The 19,271-nt window shown below is 43.1% G+C and overlaps 1 protein-coding gene across 1 annotated transcript; it reads right to left on the bottom strand.

The window, feature by feature from the left end:
• Nucleotides 1-13,710: 13,710 nt before the first annotated feature.
• Nucleotides 13,711-17,396, bottom strand: PRAME (preferentially expressed antigen in melanoma). Its single transcript, XM_006874942.1, has 3 exons — nucleotides 17,104-17,396; nucleotides 15,876-16,478; nucleotides 13,711-14,287 (listed from the first exon to the last, which is right to left on the bottom strand). Exons 1-3 carry the CDS (start codon nucleotides 17,394-17,396, stop codon nucleotides 13,711-13,713), a joined length of 1,473 nt encoding a protein of 490 aa, XP_006875004.1.
• Between the last annotated feature and the right edge of the window lie 1,875 nt (nucleotides 17,397-19,271).

Below are 19,271 nucleotides of genomic sequence, written 5' to 3'. Positions count from 1 at the left end.
CTTGTTCTTGTAGTAGTCAATCAGACTGCCTTTATTGTTTTTGATTTTTTCTGCTGGTGTTTCTTTTAAGAAGTATCATCTTTTCTTCTAGCAATTCCAGGCTGGTCTATGTGTCCTTTCAGTGAAAATTTCCCATCTCAAAAGGTTCTGGATGAGGGTCACCATTCCACCTATGGTCTTATGTAATGCAAGGGCTCTGCAGGAAGCCTTCACTGGGCATGTTCTAGCCCCATTTTAGGTATTCCAATCAGTTGTAGGCTGAAGATGAATTTAGAAGTTTTCTATGGTGTTATTTCTGACTACTCCTTTCTCTCCCGTCAAGTGTCTATTTTACAATACCAGGCAAGAGAAACAAAGAATCAAAAGACAGCAAAGCATCTTAACATCATTTCCTCTCTTTTATTCTTTCAAACCATGCCTCAATCCCTGTAGCCCAGAGCCCTGTTGTTCCAAGGTTGAGCATAAATCATTATTTACCTCTGTCCCACTTAGCCCCTGCAAACCTGCCTAAATGTTCTCCCATTCCCCTCCACCTTCTTGTGTATTGCACCCCCACACCCACCGCCCACCAGCACTCAAACTATCCTGTGTCTATTCCCTACCGTGCTCCACCTTCCCCACCCTCCCCTCACCCCACTCCATACACCCGGGTAAACAGCAAAGTTTTTTGTGTTTTTTTACCCTTTTATTGTGGGTACTTTTTCTTTAGCTTTTACAATAATGGTCCTATGCAGTATTTCTCCTTTTGTGACTGACTAATTTCATTCAGCATAATGTCTTCAAGGTTCATCCATGTTATGCAGTGGCTTGCAGCTTCCTTGTTATTCTTCAAGGTAGCATAATATTTCATTGTATGTCTGTACAAAAGTTTGTTTATCCATTCTTCCATTGATGGGAGCTTAGGCTGTCTCCATCTTTTTGCGATTGTGAATAGTGCTGCTATGAACAATTGTGTGCATATATCTATTCATATTATGGGTTGTATTTCTTATAGATAAATTCCAAGTAGACAAATGGCAGGATCATAAGGTATTTCTATTTCCAACCTTCTGAGGAAGTGTCATATTGTTTTCCAGCGTGGTTGGACCATTGTACAATTCCACCAACAATGTAGGAGGGTCCCTGTCTCTCCACATCCTTGCCAATATTTATTGTCCTCTATTTTTTTTATCTTGCTGTTATTGCTGGTGTGAAATGATATCTCATTGTTGTTTTGATTTGCAGCTCTGCACGCAAAAGCTGGACAGTGAATAAGGAAGACCGTAGAATTGATGCTTCTGAGTTATGGTGTTGGGGAGAATATTGAAAGTGCCATGGGCTGCCAAAAGAACAAACAGATCTGTATTGGAAGTACAGCCAGAGTACTCCTTGGAAATCAGGGTGGCCAAACTTCATCTCTCATACTTTGTCCAGATCTCTTCCTTGGTGAAGTGTCTGTTCATATCCTGTGCCCATTTTTTAATTGGGTTATTTGCCTTTTTCTTGTAGAGGTGTTGTAGTTTCCTGTATATTTTAGAAATGAGTCCCTTGTCTGATATGTCGTTGCAAAAGATTTTTTCCCATTCTGTGGGTTCCCTTTTTAGTCTTTTGGCAAAGTCTTTTGATGCCCATAAGTTTTTAATATTTAATATGTCCCAATCCTCTATTTTGTCTATTTTTGTTTGTTTAATTTTCAAAATATTTGGTAGTCTGTGTATGCCCTATTTTAGAACCCTCAAAAATTTCTCAATTTTTTCATTGATGGTCTTTATAATTCTGGGATTCACATTTAGGTCTCTAATCCATGCTGAGTTGATTTTTGTATAAGGCATGAGGTAAAGGTCTCGTTTCAATCTTTTGCATATAGATTTCCAGTTCTGACAGAACCATCTGTTGAAGAGACTGTCCCCTCCCCATGCAATATATTTAGGACCTTGGTCAAAAATCAGTTGGCTGTATGTGGATGGGCTAATTTCTGGATTCTTGATTCTGTTCCATTGATCAATGTATCTTTCCTTGTACCAGTACCAGGCTGTTTTGACCATTGTAGCCATGTAGTAAATTTTGAAATCAGGGAGTGAGAGGCTTCCAACTTTACTCTTCTTAAGCAGTTCTTTGCTTATCCTGGGTCTCTTTCCTGTCCACATAAAGTTTGTAATTGTTTTTTCCATCTCTTCGAAGAATGTTGTTGGAATCATGGATTGGGATTGCATTATATATGTACTTTACTTTGGGCAGTATTGACATTTTCACAATGTTAAATCTTCCCATCCTGCAGCATGGCATATCCTTCCATTTTTGTAAGTCTCTTTTGGTTTCTTGTAGTAGTGTTTTGTAGTTTTCTTTGTATAGGTACTTTGTTTCTCTGGTTATATTCATTCAAGAGATTTCATCCTTTGGGTGGCTATTGTTAATGGTATTGCTTTGCTAATGTCCTTTTCAGCACTGTCGTTATTGGTATAGAGGAATCTAACTTAATTTTATATGTTGATCTTATATCCTGTCACTTTGATGAATTTTCCAATAAAGTCTAGTAGCTTTTTTACTGAGTCTTTGGGGTTTTCCATTTATAGGATCATATCGCCTGCAAATAGAGACAGTTTTACTTCCTCCTTGCCAATTTGAATGCCTTTAATTTCCCTGTCTTGCCATATAGCTCTGGCTAAAACTTGAAGCACAATATTGAGTAGGAGTGGTGACAAAGAGCATCCTTGTCTGGTTCCTGTTCACAGAGGGAAGACTTTCAGTTTCTCTCCATTGAGAGTAATGTAGGCTGTTGGTTTTGTATATATGCTATTAATTATGTTGAGTGTTTTTATCAGGAATGGATGTTGGATTTTGTTAAATGCCTTTTCTGCATCAATCAATATGATCATGTGGTTCTTTTTCTTTTTCTTATTTATATGGTGGATTACATTGATTGTTTTTCTGGTGGTGAACCATCCTTGCATCCCTGGTATGAATTTTTTATTTCTTCTTTTTTCATTTCTTCTTTTACCCAGTAGCTTTTTTTTAAACAATCATGGTATTCAGGCAGGACATGGGCAGACAATTGTTAACAGTATACAACAACTTTTAAACTCCCTTCTTCTATGGACTACCAAAATCAGAAGGTCTCTATAAAACCCAATGAAGTCCTCATCTGATGGTCTGAACAGGGAAAGTTTAGAGTAAGGGTTGACATTTCAGTTAGCATGTTGTTTAACAACTTTTCACGAGCTGACCCTGAGTTTCCAAAAATGAAATGAAAAAGGCAGAATTACCAATCTAAAGACCCACAATCTAAACAAAGGAACCACTGCTCTTTTGAGGGGTGCTCTGGTAGCATAGTTGTTACGATTTGGGCTGCGAACTGCAAGGTCAACAGTTCGAAACTACCAGCTGTTCTGCGGGAGAAAGATGAGGCTTCTGCTTCCGTAAAGATTTACAGCCTTGGAAACCCTGTACAGGGTCGCTATGAGTCGGAACCGACTCCACGGCACATAACCATCAACCACCACTGAGTTGGCACCACTGTAAAGTCCAGGTTGCCTGACACATGAATAACCAGTTTTCTGAGGTCAGGTCCCAACAGGTCTCTGGGTTGATGGGAGTCAAGTCTATCTTGAAGGCAGAGAGAGCGAAAAGGATATGAAGATGTAAAATCAAATTGTACTTTTCCCACACCATAGGCATTTGTGTGCCAAGGTGGCTACTGTTTGTTAACATCAGGGAATCCCTCCTTCTGGGAACCAAGAGGGAGTCACTCAAAACTAGATGGGAAAGGTGTTTTCTTCCTCATCAGTCCAGCTTTGGAGACACTGTATTAGTGACATTTGCCCCTGTTCCCCCAAACAATGAAGTGTTTTGTGTGCTAACAACATAGCTTAAAAATAAAACGTAAAACAAAATTCTGCATTTTTATAAAACTTGATAAAAAATATTATTTCAAACTGTACAGTCACCAGAAGTCCACAGTTATAAAAAATGTACACACTTCACTTGGCATCCATTCCCAGCACCTTCAGCTTTCTGTGCCTAGTCTGTTTTGGCATCTCCATTTTCTGCAGGGTTATTTCCATGCTTGCCAGCATCAGCTTTGCTCTTTTTCCAGTTGGGTACCTTCTCTCCCTTCTTTGCAGGGGCCTTTTAAAGGCTTAGGTTCTGGCTTTGGAAGAGCAGGTTTAGCAGATAACCTTGAGGATCTCCTCTGAGGTTCATCCTTCACCTTGGCTTTATCTCCCTTCAGCCTTTCTCTTGGGCATGGTGGCTTTGGCAGTGGGGCGCAGGCGCTGGGCACCTGGATGCGGTTATGCGCGGGCTTTGGTAGATCCAGGGGTCGTTCTCACCTCTTCTTCACACTGCTCTACCCAATAGCTTTTAATCACAGTGTTTTTCAATTTTCATGTATTTTTTTTCCCCTTACGCTTCCTATTAATGACTTCTAGTTTTATAGTGGTCTTATTGGAGAAGATGCTTTGCTATACTATGATGTTTTTAAATTGATTGAGGTTTGCTTTGTTACATAACATATGGTCTATTCTGGATAATGTTCCATGTGCACTGGAAAAGAATGTATATTGTGCTGTTGTTGGGTTGAGTCCTCTGTATATGTCTATGAGGTCAAGTTGGTTGATTGTATTATTTATTTCTTCTGTGTCTTCACTGAGTTTCTTTCTGGCTGTTTTGTACTTCATTAAAAGTGGTGTATTAAAGTCTATAATTACAGCAAAACAATTATTGTTGAGTTGTCTATTTTTTTCTTTAGTTATATTAGATATCAATTTATATATTTTGAGGCTCTTTCATTGAAAGTATAGATATTTATTATGGTTATGTCCTCTTGTTCAATTGATCTCTGAATCATGATTTAGTGTCATTTATCTTTTATGCTGGCTTTTGCCTTGAAGCCTATTTTATCAGAGATTAAATTTGCCACACCTACTCATTTTGATTGCCAGTAGCTTTGGTATATTTTTTCCTTCCATGAATTTTTAGTCCATTTCTGTCTTTGTTTGAAGATGTGTTTCTTGTAGTCAGCATACTGAAAGGTTTTTGCTTATCCATTCTGTTACTCTGTCTCTTGACTGGTGCATTTAATCCATTTACATTCAATGTACTTATTGATATGAATTTATTTCCATGATTTTGTTGTATACTTTTGGTGGTGCTGCTCGTTTCTTTGTTCCACATACTTTTCTGCACAGAGTTCATTTTGTTTGTGAGTTTTCTTTTCACTTTTGTATCTGTTGTGTTAATACTTATTAAATTTTTCTGACTTCTCTCTTTTTTAATCTTGATGTTCAAGTATTTTAATTTTCTTTGAGGTTACACTGTAATTTATTAACTTTCTCATCATTAAGACAGTCTATTTTATCTTGAAATCTGTTTGACTTCCTCACCATTTGGAATTTCTGTATCTATATTATTCCTTCTTTGAGGTTTCAGTTGACCTCATTGTAAAATTATATCTCTGGTTCCTAGTTTCAGTTTTGTAGGTTTTATTCTTTACTTTAAATACTTCTATATCTAGATTATAGAGGTCTGATGTGGCACTATAGAGTAAGCACTGGACTGCAAGGTCAGTTTGAACCACCAGTTTAGTGGTTTAAATCCACCAGCCACTCCTTGGAAGCCCTATATAGGGTCGCAGTAAGTCAGAACAGACTGAGTGGCACTTAACAAGAAGAACATATCAAGATTGAGTTCTGGGTAGTGTTGTCATATATGTTAATCTCAAGTTATTGTCTATTGTTGTTGTTTCTCAGTCCTTTAGTTGGTCTGGTTTTTCACAAATCCATTAATTTTTGTTTATCTGAAAATGTCCTAATTTTGCTGATTATATATGAGGGGCAGTTTTTCTGGGTGTATATAATTCTTGTTTGAAATTTTTTGGTCACAGTTTCGGGAAAGTAAGAACTTCCCTTTCATGTTACAAAACTCCTACCTTTACAGTTGTGACAATCACAATTAGTCATGGTAACAATTACTAATGAATCATAAGACTCTTATTTGCATCTCTTTTAACCAGACCTGTCTGGACAAGATGAAAACTATTCAGTGGGGATTCTACCTTCCCCTGCACACTCTGAAACTAAACTCCCTCTTGCAAACTTGTAAGCCAGTCACTTTGTGCCTTTATAACACCCCTCCCTCCCATTTTAGGTAGCCAATGTCTAAGTTGCCCATCCCTATCAACCCTGTGTAGAGGGATAGGAATGATCCTTGATGTGAAGATACCTTGCCGCTCAGTTGGTATTTTGAGCTATGACATTCATAAGTATAGGTCAAGTACAAAAAATGTAGCAATTTACACTTGTTTCCTTTATCAATTTTTTTTTAAATCTTCTTCTAGTCGAGTTCTGATCATCAATCCATCAAAACTAGGTCAAATAGGAACTATCTGCAAGTTTAGGCATTTTTGTACATCTCCCTTCACTTCATATCAGCTGGATGCTTCACTCTCAGCTCTAGGCCTCTATGTCTGTATCTTTGACCATGGGCCCAGGAGTTCCCAGGTCTCACCATACTTTGGACCAAAGAGCCCTTCTTCTTCTCTCTCTCATCTCCAGGAAGACGGCAGTCTATGAAACGTGGTTGAACTCAGCCCATTTCTTCATTGCTGCTTTTCCTCCACTTCCACTCACCAGGAGACCAACATGGTTGCTAGCAAGTTTACATGCCTACTCGTGTGTTCCCTTTGAGTTTCAGTCTTAGAAGGAGGGTTGTCCTGAAGGGATTTGATTGCTTGCCTTGATGGCTCCCGGCGAGCAACATGTTCTTGTAGTAGCCAATCAGACTGCCATTTTTGTTTTGGATCTTTCTTGCTGGTCTTTCTTTCAAAAAGTATCTAGCTGCTCCAGGCTGGCTTGCTCATCCTTTCAAGTGGGATTGTCACACCTCAGAGGGATCAGGGTTACACCTAAGGTCTTATATACTACAAAGGCTCTGCAAGAAGCTTCTTCCACTGGACAAGTTCTAGCACCCCTTTTAGGTATTCCAGTCAGTTATAGGCTGAAGGCGGGCTTATGAGCTTTCTATAATCATGTTTCCCAATATTCCTTTCTATCTCACTCAAGTGTATTTTACAATAGCAGGCAAGGGAAACCAATATTCATAAGCCAGTCAAGCATCTTAACATTATTTCCTCTCTTTTACCCAGAGTATGCGTCAATCCCTGTATCACAGAGTCACCATCCCCCTCACCCTTCTTGTGTATTGCCCTCCCCAACACCTGACCTATGATGTATCTATCCCCTACTCTGTGCTCTACTGTCCCCTCCCTTCCACCCCTGGTAACCAACAGTTTCCTTTTTTTTGTATTGGTATGTTTTCTTAAGCTTTTACAATAATGGTCTTATGGAATATTTGTTCCTTTGTGACTAATTTCACTCAGCATAATATCCTCAAGGTTCATTCATGTTATGTGGTGCCTTGCAGCTTGTTATTCTTCAAGGTAGCATAATATTCCATTGTGTGTATGTACCAAAATTTGTTTATCCATTATTTCATTGATGGGCACTTGGGCTGTCTCCAACTTTTTGCTGTTGTGAATAGTGCTGCAATAAACATTGGTGTGCATATTATCTTTCCATGTTCTAGCTTGTGTTTCTTGTAGATATATACCAAGTAGAATTGCTGGCTCATATGGTATTTCTATTTCCAACTTTCTGTGGAAGCACAATACTGATTTCCAGAGTGGTTGGACCATTTTGAACTCCAATCAGAAATGTAGGTGGGTCCCAGTCTCTCCACATCCTTGCCAGCATTCTCACAGCGGCTTTTGTTGTTGTTGTTGTTAGGGGGGGTGTGGGGGGAGAAGAGAGGGCAGGGACTGTTAATAGACTCAGTGCCTCCCCATTTTCCCCCTCCCACCTGTCCCTGGTAATCACTAATAAACTTTGGTCTCCATGCATTCTAGATATTTCCTGTAAGTGGAATCATAGTGTTTGTCCTTTTATGGCTAACTTCACTTAGGAAGACACAGGACTGGGCAGTGTTTCAATCTATTGTACACATGGTTGCTATGATTCAGAATCAGTCTGATAGTACCTAATATTAACTAACATTTTTAGGGGTCATTAATGACTATAACTTCATTTTTTTTTATTATTATTATTGTGAATTAGGTAAAGGTTTACAGATCAAATTCCTATATTGTAGGCGGAGCTGATGCAATGAAATACAGATGGGTCTCTTGTGATACAATAGTGAATAATTGTTATCAGGACTGATTGTGAGGGTTGGAAATGTAAAGGTAGACGTTTTACAGCAAGGAGGGGAGTGATTAACTTTTCAGTCTAGGAGCGGAGGTCCCTAGGACCATCAAGGGAGAAGAGCAGAGACCAGGACCGTACCCAGAGAAGCAGTGATGCCTGAAATGGAACCAGAGATGATGACGTGGAGCAATGGAGCAGCTGGAGACTTTAGATCCAGGGAGGGAGAGTGACTGTGTGCTGAAGACCTGGGGGGCAAGGGGAAAGGATTGCATGGAGGGGATTGTAACCATGGCAATGAGACGATATACAATAGAATGAATGTAAAACCAATGTTCTCCCATGTAAACTATCACATAATTCACAATAAAACATTAAAAAAAAAAAAAATTCCTATACTGTGTTCCATGTCATTTATTGCGATCCTCACAATGTAGCATCACTCATCCCACTTCCTCCCTGGTGTTTCTATGTTCATTTGTCCTTCTTTCCTAACTATTCCTGCCTTCTGAACTTTGTCCTTGAGCAAATGTGCTGACCTTTTGATCTTGAATGATTGACTGTTCTAAGGAGTGCAACCGATTGTTCACCTTATAGGCCTATCTATTGTTTTACTGAAAATTGAGCCACGGACTGTCTCTTCATCTTATATCACATTTTGCTTGTTCAAATATTGGATAAACTCTCTGTCTTGGCATTCCTCTAACATAATCTCACTCTAGCTTTGGAGCCTTCCTAGATGTTGGAACCAACAAACACCCTCTTATGAGAATTGACTCCTGGTGTCCACAGTCTGCTCTCTCTGGATACAGACTGCTACAGCTACAGTACAGTGAACAATCTTGAATCAGATTGCATCAGTCTACAAATACGAAAACAAATGTCAGATACTTATATGATTTGGTATCTTGCTGAAAGGACTGTACATGTCTTCACTGGCCACTAGTTTCATCTAAGAAGGGGTGGATCTAAAAGTGTGATGAGACCTGGGGACACATGAGCCCATGGACAAGGACATAGCCACAGAGGACTAGAGCTGAGAGTGAAGCATCCATCTGATATGGAGGGAGGGGAGATGCACAAGAACACCCAAACTTGTAGACAGTACCCATTTGACCTAGTCTTGATGGCTTGATAATCAGAACAATCATTAGAGGAAGATTACAAAAAAATTTTTTTTGATAAAGGAAATAAGGGTAGATTTCTACAATTTGATGAACCTGACCTATACTCATGGAGGTAGTAATTGTAAATACCAACAGAGAGGGAAGGAGTCTTCACATCAAGTATCAATGCTATCCCTTCTGTACACAGGGGATAGATAGGGATGGGCCACTTAGACACTGGCTACCTAAAATGAGGGGGCGATAAAGGCACAAAGTGACTGACTTACAAGGTTTCAAGAGGGAGTTTAGTTTAAGAGTATGGGGGTGGGGGGTGGGAGAGATAGAGTCCCCATTGAATAGTTTTCATCTTGTCTAGATGGGTCTGGTGAAAAGAGATGCAGATAAGATTCATAAATGTTATCATGACTAATTGCAACTGTCACTATTGTAAAGGTTGAAGTTCTGTAACAAAAAGAGGGGAGTGGTTAATCTTACAGTCTAGAAACAGGACCCTAGGACCACCAAGGGAGAAGAGCACAAGCAGAATGCAGGACCCTATCCAGAGAAGCAGCGATGCCAGAGATGGAGGTAGAGATGAGGACATAGAGAGAGGGAGCAGCTGAGGACTGCAGATTCATGGGAAGAGGGACTAAGAATTGGTGGACAGGAGGCAGACTTGCAGAATGCACCCTTTGTAGGTGTAAATTATTATATATGCCTGAGTGTTTTGTTTTTTTTTTAATAAAAAGCTAAAGTGAATAGAGAGAAATACTGTTAACTGATGGTTACTGTTAACATGGAGGGGATTATAATCATTGTAATGAAACAAGGTGTATGATTTATTGAGTGTAAAACTGATGATCTGCCCTGTAAACTTTCACTCAATCCACAATAAAAACCTTTAAAAAAAAGAAGGGGCGGACCTGGCAGAATGGCAGCAGGGTTTGAAGAGGCCCACCGTCTCTGGCTCATCATGAATGAATGAACATCCCCTTCCAGTACAAGGGCGTGACTTGTGCACAGTGACGCAAATTGATTCTTGGATTGTGCCAAGATTTATCAGAGAACCATGAGGGTCTGTGTTGGGGTCTCAGTGAGTCAGCAGTGAGAGCCTCTGTGAATAGCACATTTCCACACTTGTGCTCGAAACTAGCCACCTCATCTGTTACAGATTCTGAAGATGCACACCTTGCCAGCCACAGAAATAAGCAAGTAGGGAGCAGATGCCCCAGTAGCCCAAGCAGTGGAGACAGTTATGCCCTTGGCTGCTATTGGAAAGACTAGATGTCCAAGTCGATCCAAAGGCACCTCACAAAAACCTGATAATATACTTCTGAAAAATCAGCCATTGAAAACCCTGTGGAACACAGTGCTATTCTGACACATGTGGGGGTTATAGGAGTCACAATTGACACCATGACAATTTTATTGGTGATGGTGGCACTACAGCCTAAGCATTTGGCTGCTAGACACAAAGTCAGTGGTCCAAACCCACCAGTTTTTCCTCAGGAGAAAGATGAGGCTGTCTGTTCCTGTAAAGATTTATAGCCTCAAAAAACCACTACAGGGTCACTGAATCAGACTCAACAGCACTTAACAACATGAGTTAGAAGAATCCACTTAATGTTGTTGTTGTTGTTGTTGTTAGGTGCCATCAAGTCAGTACCGACCCATAGCAACCGTATGTACAGCAGAACGGAATACTGCCCGATCCTGGGCCAACCTCACTACTGTTGCCATGCTTGAGTCCATCAATGCTGCCACTTGGCCAATCCATCTCGTTGGGGGTTTTCCTCTTTTTCTCAACCCTCCACCTTACCAAACATGATATCCTTCTCCAGTGACTGGTCCCTCCTGACAATATGTCTGAAGTATGAGAGACGAAGTTTGGCCATCTTGGCCTCCAAGGAGCACTCTGACTAAATTTCTTCCAACACGGATCTATTGGTTCTTTTGGCAGCCTGTGGAACTTTCAATATTCTCCCCAACACCATAACTCAAAAGCATCAATTCTACAGTCTTCCTTGTTCACTGTCCAGCTTTCACATGCATATGAGGTTATTGAAAATTCCATAGCTTGGGTCAGGTGCACCTTAGTCCTCAAGCTGACATCTTTGCTTTTCAACACTTTAAAAAGGTCTTGTGCAGCAGATTGCCTACTGCAATACGTCCTTTGATTTCTTGACTGCTGCTTCCGTGTTGATAGTTGATCCGAGAAGAATGAAGTCCTTGACAACTTCAATCTTTTCTCCATTGATAAGAATGTTGTTTATTGGTCAAGTGGTAAGGATTTTTGTTTTCTTTACATTCAGATGTAATCCATACCAAAGGCTGTGCTCTTTGATCTTCATCAGTAAATATTTTAAGTCCTCTTCACTTTCAGTAAGCAAGGTTGTATCATCTGCATACTGTAGGTTGTTAATGAGTCTTCCTCCAATCCTGATGCCACGTTTTTCTTCATAGAACCTAGCTTCTCCGATTATTTCCTCAGCAAACAGGTTGAATAAGTATGGTGAAAGAATACAACCTTGTACACCTTTCTTAATTTTAAAACATTCAGTGTTTCCATGTTCTATTCTAACAACTGCCTCTTGGTCCATGTACAGATTCCTCATGAGCACAATTATATGTTCTGGAATACTCATACTTCGCAATGTTGCCCATAGCTCGTCATGACCCACACAATTGAAAGCCTTTGTGTAGTCAATAAAGCACAGGTAAACATTTTTCTGATATTCTCTGCCTTCAGCCAAGATCGATTGGACATCAGCAATGATATGCCTCTTTCCACGGCCTCTTCTGAATCCAGCTTGAACCTATGGCAGTTCTCTGTCAATGTATGCTTGCAGCTGTTTCTGTATTACCTTTAGCAAAACTATACTCGTTTGAGATATCAGATTGTCCAATGATTTCCGCATTCCATTGGGCCACCTCTCTTTGGAATGGGCACAAATATGAATATCTCTTCCAATCAGTTGACCAGATAGTTGTCTTCCAAATTTCTTGGCAGAGATGAGTGAGTGCCTCCTATGCAGCCTCACTTTCTTCAAAGATTTCAATTTTTATTCCATCAATTCCTGAGGCCTTGTTCTTTGCCAATTCCCTCAATGCCCTTGGACTTGTTCCTTCAGTATCATTGCCTCTTGATCATATGCTACCTCTTGAAATGGCTGAACACTAACCATTTCCCTTCTCTTGATGCTTTCTGCAACATTCAATAATTTGCCAACATGAGTCAGAAGAAACCACTTACTGGCAGTGGGTTTTTGTTTGGTTAATTATAGTTTACATATCTATTTATCTATGGAGTCCCTGTTGTTGTTGTTGTTGTTTTTAAGTGCTGTCGAGTCAGTTCCGACCCATAGCAACCCTGTATAGGGTGTCCTAAGAAAGCTGGTGAGCCTGAACCGCCAACCTTGCCATTCAAACAGCTTTGCAGTCTGGTGTATTAACCCACAGCACCACACAGTATAAATGATTAATGTGGCAGAGTAAATGGTTAATGCCCTCAGCTGCTAATCACAGGGTTGGAGGTTCAAGGCTACCTAAAGGTACCTTGGAAGAAAGGCCTTGCAATCCATTTCTGAAAACTCTGTTAAGTGCAGTTCTCCTCTGACCACATGGGAGTGCCTTGAGTCAGAGTGGACACCACAGTAACTAGTGATAAGATACCTGAGAGAGACAAACCTGAGAAGTGAGGACCGGGGCTGTGAGCTCTCAGGGCCAACCCTCCTCCCAGCACCTAGAGTTTTTAAACATTAGGGGCCAACAGCAAAATCCTAGCCAGTTGCCATTGAATCTGACTCATGGGGACAATGTGTGCAAAGCAGAACTGCTCCACAGGGTCGTCAAGGTTGTGACCTTCCTAAGCAGCTCACCAGGCTGGTCTTCCAAGGTGAGTTCTTTCCATTAAAACATAGCCCAGGTTTAACCATTTATACTACTAGAGGTAACAAAGAACCCACTTAGCACCTTTTTTATTTCATTAGGAACCAGATATTTCTGAGACTGAACATGGAAACTCTAGTGGTGCTGTGGATTAGGTGACTGACTATAAGGTCAGCGGTTCAAATCCACCAGTCACTCTGTGTAAGAAAGATGAGGCTGTGTGAAAAAGATGAGGCTATCTGCTTCCATAAAGATTTACAGTCTGGGAAATCCTATATGTAGGGTTGCTATGAGTCAAAATCAATCAGCAGGTTTTTGGGGTTTTTTTTTTCTTTGATTAACCGGGGAAGATAGGTCAATCTATCACAAATGACACCACATGGCTGACAATGAAGTTCTCTTTATTTTTAATCGTTTCTTTACAACCACGCATGCAGAGATAATTCAAGACTAAAACCCACTTTAGAAATCCAGGTTCCCATTTCTGACTCTATAGGACCCATGTCCCATCTCTCTCTACCTTCCATCAATGGTGAACCCAGCTAGGCAGGCGTGTAGCAAGGACACAGAACGGGATTTGGGTCATAGAAGGTCCTGTCGCCACACTGAGGGCACAGGTTGGCGCTGAACCAGACTATGCCAGACCGCCCCACTTCCTGCATGATCCGTGTCAGCCGGGTGTGGAGCTGGGCTAGCCTGCCCAAGTGCAGGGTGCCATGGTCTTCCTCATAGCTCTCCAGTGGGGCAGCGTACAGCATGTGGTTCAGGTGCGCCAGCCCAGCAGTGTGGCGCAGCAGACTCTCCAGGACGGCAATAGAGATCGGATTCCCACAGAAGCTGAAGGTTTCAAGTCGGGCGCAACGGCCCAGGGCAGGCAGGATGGAGCTAAACTGGGCATCCATGATCCCACACTCATCCAGGTCCAGGTCCCGGAGGGTGGCCGAGGTGTGCTCCAGCAGGATGCGAAGCGGCCCGATGTTCATGGTGGTCAGGCTGACGCCACTCAGGCTCAAATCCCTCAGCTGGCTGGTGTAGTGGCACTGGGACAGGTATATCAGGTCCGACTCCTCTAGCAGGCAGTTGGTTATTGACAGGATCTCCAAGTGGGTGGTCAGGCACCTAGAGGAAGGCAGGTCAGTTAGGGTGTGTGGAGGAGAAGCTGGAGCAGATTATACATTTGCACTACTGGGACACTGCGTTACCATCAAGCAAACCTACCCCACTGTCGTCCAGTCAGTTCTGACTCGTGGAAACCCTATAGGACACAGTAAAATGGCCTCACAGTGCTTCCCTGAGGCTGTCAATCTTTATGGAAGCCGATCACCAGGGCTGTTTCTTTTGGTTCCACTGGGTGGGTTCAAACCACCACGTTAAGGTTACAACAACAAAACCCAACCCACTGTCATCCAGTTGATTCTCACTCACCGTGACCCTAGAGGACAAAGGACAGAGTACAACTGTCCCAAAGGGTTTCAGTGACTGTAAGTCTTTACAGAAGCAGATAGCCACATCTTTCTCTCATGGAGCAGCTAGAGAGTTTGAGCCATCTACTTGGTGTGGCGCCGTGGGTTAATGCGCCAGACTGCAAAGCCGTTTGAACTGCAAGGTTGGCGGTTCAAGCTCACCAGCTACTCCTTGGAAACCCTATACAAGGTCACTATGGGTCGGAATCAACTCGACGGCACTTGAGAACAACACTTAGCAGTTAGCAGCTCAATGCTTAACACACTGAACCACCAGGGATCTTTTTTGTTTAGTAGCTGAACACAAACCATGTGTATCATTCAGGGACCTCCCACCCAGTGATGGGCAACCCTCAGGGTGCCTGCCGCATGGTAGAGTATGAACATCCAGTCGGTCAGATTTTAAGGGGGTTTCTCACCTATTTGTTGAGCAACTGGGTTTCTAAGATTTTCTTTCCTCATCTGTCAGGAAAAGAACAACAAATCCCTTACCCTCACTGTAGGATGATTCCAGACAGCACTGGAACATCGTCAGAGGAGAGTCTAGTGTGATGTCTGTGGCAAGGCTGGGAACTATGAATTGAGCAGTGTTCCTTCAACATTGTGTTGGACTCCTACCCTGTTTTTAAATGAAGGTGTTGGTGAGGAATACTAAAAGTGCCATGGACTGCCAGAAGAATGGGCAAATCTGTCCTAAAGTATAGCCAGAATTCTCCTCAGAAGTGAAGACGGCAAGACTTCATCTCTTGTACTTTGAACACTTTATCAGGAAAGACTAGTCCTTGGAGAAGGACATCATGCTTGGCAACGTGAGGGGTTATCAAAAAAGAGGAAGACCCCCAACGAGATGAGATGGCACAGTAACTGAAAAATGGGTTCAAACATTGCAATAATTTTAAGTCAGAATCAACCTGACAACAGTGTGTTTAGCATTTTTGGAATGGCTAATGACAGAGTTCTGGTGATACAGTGGTTAAGCACTTGGCGGCTAATCCAAAGGTTGGTGGTTTGAATCCACCAGTCTCTCTGAGGGAAAGAAGAGGTTGTTTGCTCCTGTAGAGACAGGTGGTCTTGGAAACCCAAAGGAGAAGTTCTATTCTGTTCTACAGGGTCATTATGAGTTGGCTTACTGATTTTTATTGGGTGGTTACATGACTACTATCTTGAGGACAAAGCAAGTGCCCACATGACTGCCCTGAAGCAGGCCTGTTCTGGTCTTGCTGAGAAAGCATGCAGTCACTCACCTGAGCAGGTGGTGCAAGCGGCCCTCCAGGAAAGATATGGAGTCCAGTCGTAGCTCCCGGAGGTGGCACAGGCCAGAGAAGGGGGCAGCAAACTGACAGATGTACTGTTCCTCCTTGGCCCGGGAACGGTGGGATGGCAAGACCTGCAGGTGACACAGGAGGAACCTGCGCAGGTTCACCATCTGACCTAGAAAGCGGGCAAAGCGCCCAAGGGTGGACAGTTTCCAGGTGCAGTTCATTTCCAGGTTCTGGACAGAGTGGAGCTGCACTGTCTTCAGTACCTTCTTGATGTTCTGCATCGGCACCGAGAAGACCTGCAGCTTCTTACAGCACAGGCGCAACTGACCATGCCTCTGCCTGACCTTCTTGAGGAGGGCAGTCAGGAACTCATCCGGGGCAGTCGAGTTCAGGCAGAGGTCCATGAGCACCTCCACTGGGGCTCTCTCCACCATCCCTGCAACCTCTACTTTCTGTCTCTTAGCCTTGGGTGGCTCTACCTCTGACTCCGAGTTCTCACTGCCCCTGGCAGGGCTCCCAGCCCACACAATCCAGAATTCCTGATGGGCACCTGCCCGCAAATCCAGCATTTGCAGTTTCCATCTCCTGTAGGGTAAAGAAGTGGAGATGCTTTAAGATCAAACAGTTGATTTGAATACTGAACATGCTTGGCTGTCCACCAAAAGATTGGAGATCCCACCCAGAGATGCCGCAGAAGAAAGGCCTGGCAACTAGTCTCAGAATCTTGGCAGGGGTCAGGCCCCAGCTGTCTCCCTCCCTTCCCATCTCTCTCCTCTCATTCTTTTCTTCATCCCTTTTCCCCTTGGGGAGTCTCTAGGTGGTGCAAAGGGTGAACACACTCAGTTGCTACGTTTAAGGTTGCTACGTGTAAGCCCATAGGCAACTCAGAAGAAAGGTCTAGTGACCTACTTCTGAAAGGTCACAGTCATGGAGCACACTTCTACTCTGACACACAGGGGGCTGCCTTGAGTCTGAACTGACTCAATGGCAACTGCCACCCCCAGCCCTCCAGCGTCATTCTTGGTCTCTGCTCCTAGTACCTTTCAAGTACCACTGGGAGGGGGCTGGCCCATGTTCTCAGTCATTTCCCCATCTTAATCAGCACTATACTGCGGAAGCCCCTTCCCAGGTAACTCACAAGATTCCCAGAGCATCCTTAATCCTCTATTCCCTGTCCCCAGGACCCTGCTAGGTTGCTGACAACCCTCACCTGGGGCGAACCTTCTTGGCAAGTAGATCCTCCAGTCCTCTGAGTGCTGCCCACAGGATATCCTGGTAGGACTGCTGCTCAGTCATCAGTGCCCCCAAAGGAAGGAGGGCCAAGGGCCAGGCCTGCACCATTGCCTGCAGCGTCTCCCTGCATTCCCCAGTAACAGCTGCCTTCAGCATAGGTGGGAAGAGCTCCACGGGCAGCAGCTCCAGGGCAGCGATGGCCATGGCCTCATTCCTCAGCAGGCTCTTCGCAGCCAGGTCCAGGAGGCTAGGGGTACTCAGGCTGCTCATCCTGATGGCTTGGCTCTGGCACAAACCCTGTGGGAATGTCCAAGGAGGAAGGTGTCCTGCACAAGCCAAACACAGTCTTCTCCCCACTCTACAGTGGCCCGAAGGCACTACTCTGGCAACAAAGGGGGACTTGTCCAGATTCTCAATGCTAGTAGCCACAGGGACTTAGCAGGCACTCAGGTGCAAGCAGGACACCCTGATCCCCATCCCATTCCCGCCCACAGGTCATGGAATTCCAACCTCCCTGACTGAGCCCTGGTAGCAAAGTGGGTTAAACTTTGGGCTGCTAACTGCACAATCTGCAGCTCGACCCCACTAGCCAGGAACAAGATGTGGCAGTCTGTGCCCGTATAGATTTACTGCTTAAATGCTGTGGAGCAGTTCCACTATGTCCAAAAGGGTCACTATGAGTTGGAATCGTGGGTTTGGTGTCTCTCAACCAGCAAATAATACGAGAAGCTGGGTTCTATGAAGAAAAACATGGCGGCAGGATTGGAGGAAGGCTCATTAACAACCTCCGATATGCAGATGATACAACCTTGCTTGCTGAAAGTGAAGAGGACTTGAAACATTTACTGATGAAGATCAAAGAGCACAGCCTTTGGTATGGATTGCATCTCAATGTCAAGAAAACAAAAATCCTCACCACTGGACCAATACAAATATTCTTTTCAATGGAGAAAGACTGAAGTTGTCAAGGACTTCATTCTTCATGGATCAACTATCAACACTCGCGGAAGAGATCAGACGACGTATTACATTGGGCAAATCTGCTGCACAGGAACTTTTTTTTAAAGTATTGAAAAGCAGAGATGTCAGCTTGAGGACTAAGGTACGCCTGACCCAAGCCATGGTATTTTCAATAACCTCATATGGATACGAAAGCTGGACAGTGAATAAGGAAGATCATAGAAGAATTGATGCCTTTGAGTTGTGGTGTTGGAGGAGAATAATGAAAGTGCCGTGGACTGCCAAAAGAACCAATAGATCTGTTTTGGAAGAAGTGCAACCAGATTGCTCCTTGGAGGCCACGATGGCTAAGTTTCATCTCTCCTACTTTGGACACATTGTCCGGAGAGAACAGTCGCTGGAGAAGGATGTCAAGCTGGGTAAGGTGGAGGGTCAGAGAAAAATAGGAAGACCCCCAATGAGATGGATCAGCCAGGTGGCATCACTGATGGCGTCAAATGTGGCAGCGGTAGTGAGATTGGCCCAGGATCGGACATTGCTTCGTTCTGCTGTGCATGGGGTCGCTATGAGTCGGTTCCGACTCGATGGCACCTGACAGCAACAACAACAACAACAACCAGAAAATGTTTCTGATTGTCATGCAAGGACCCCAAACAATAGGAGCGCGAGTGCTCAGTGGCCTACATTCTGTATAGAACAGCCCAGTGGGGAGAGATGAATGGGACAATTTAAACTTCTTAAAATTTTAATGAGAAACTAGAAACCCACTAGAACAGTATGAGATGCTGTTTGAAGCCACAGAAGAAAGCTCCTGACTTCATGCTGCACTGCTTTTGGGGGGTGTGGGTGGGGATGGTGTGCCATGGAGTCAGTTCCGACTCATAACGACCCCGCATAGGGTTTCCAACTCTGGCTAACTTACCTCTTAGGGATGGAGTTTAGAAAAAGACACATTCAGAACAAAGATTCCATTCTTTAAAATATCTAGGAGAATTCTTTATGAAATTTGGTTAAAAAGAAAGCCTGGCCTTGTGAAATCATGAACTGTAAATGAGAAGGCATACAATTCCTGGGCAAAACCAACTCATAGTAACCCTAGAGCAGAAAGTAAGTATAAAAGATGTCATCAAATGAAATACTGACAAATGAGATGTGTTCCATTTCAAAAAATATGCCAGGTTAAGA

Source organism: Chrysochloris asiatica, unplaced genomic scaffold (genome assembly GCF_000296735.1).
Source record: "Chrysochloris asiatica unplaced genomic scaffold, ChrAsi1.0 scaffold00306, whole genome shotgun sequence".
In the NCBI taxonomy this organism is placed as follows: Eukaryota; Metazoa; Chordata; class Mammalia; order Afrosoricida; family Chrysochloridae; genus Chrysochloris; species Chrysochloris asiatica.
This window is presented reverse-complemented; position numbering and strand designations above follow the sequence as displayed.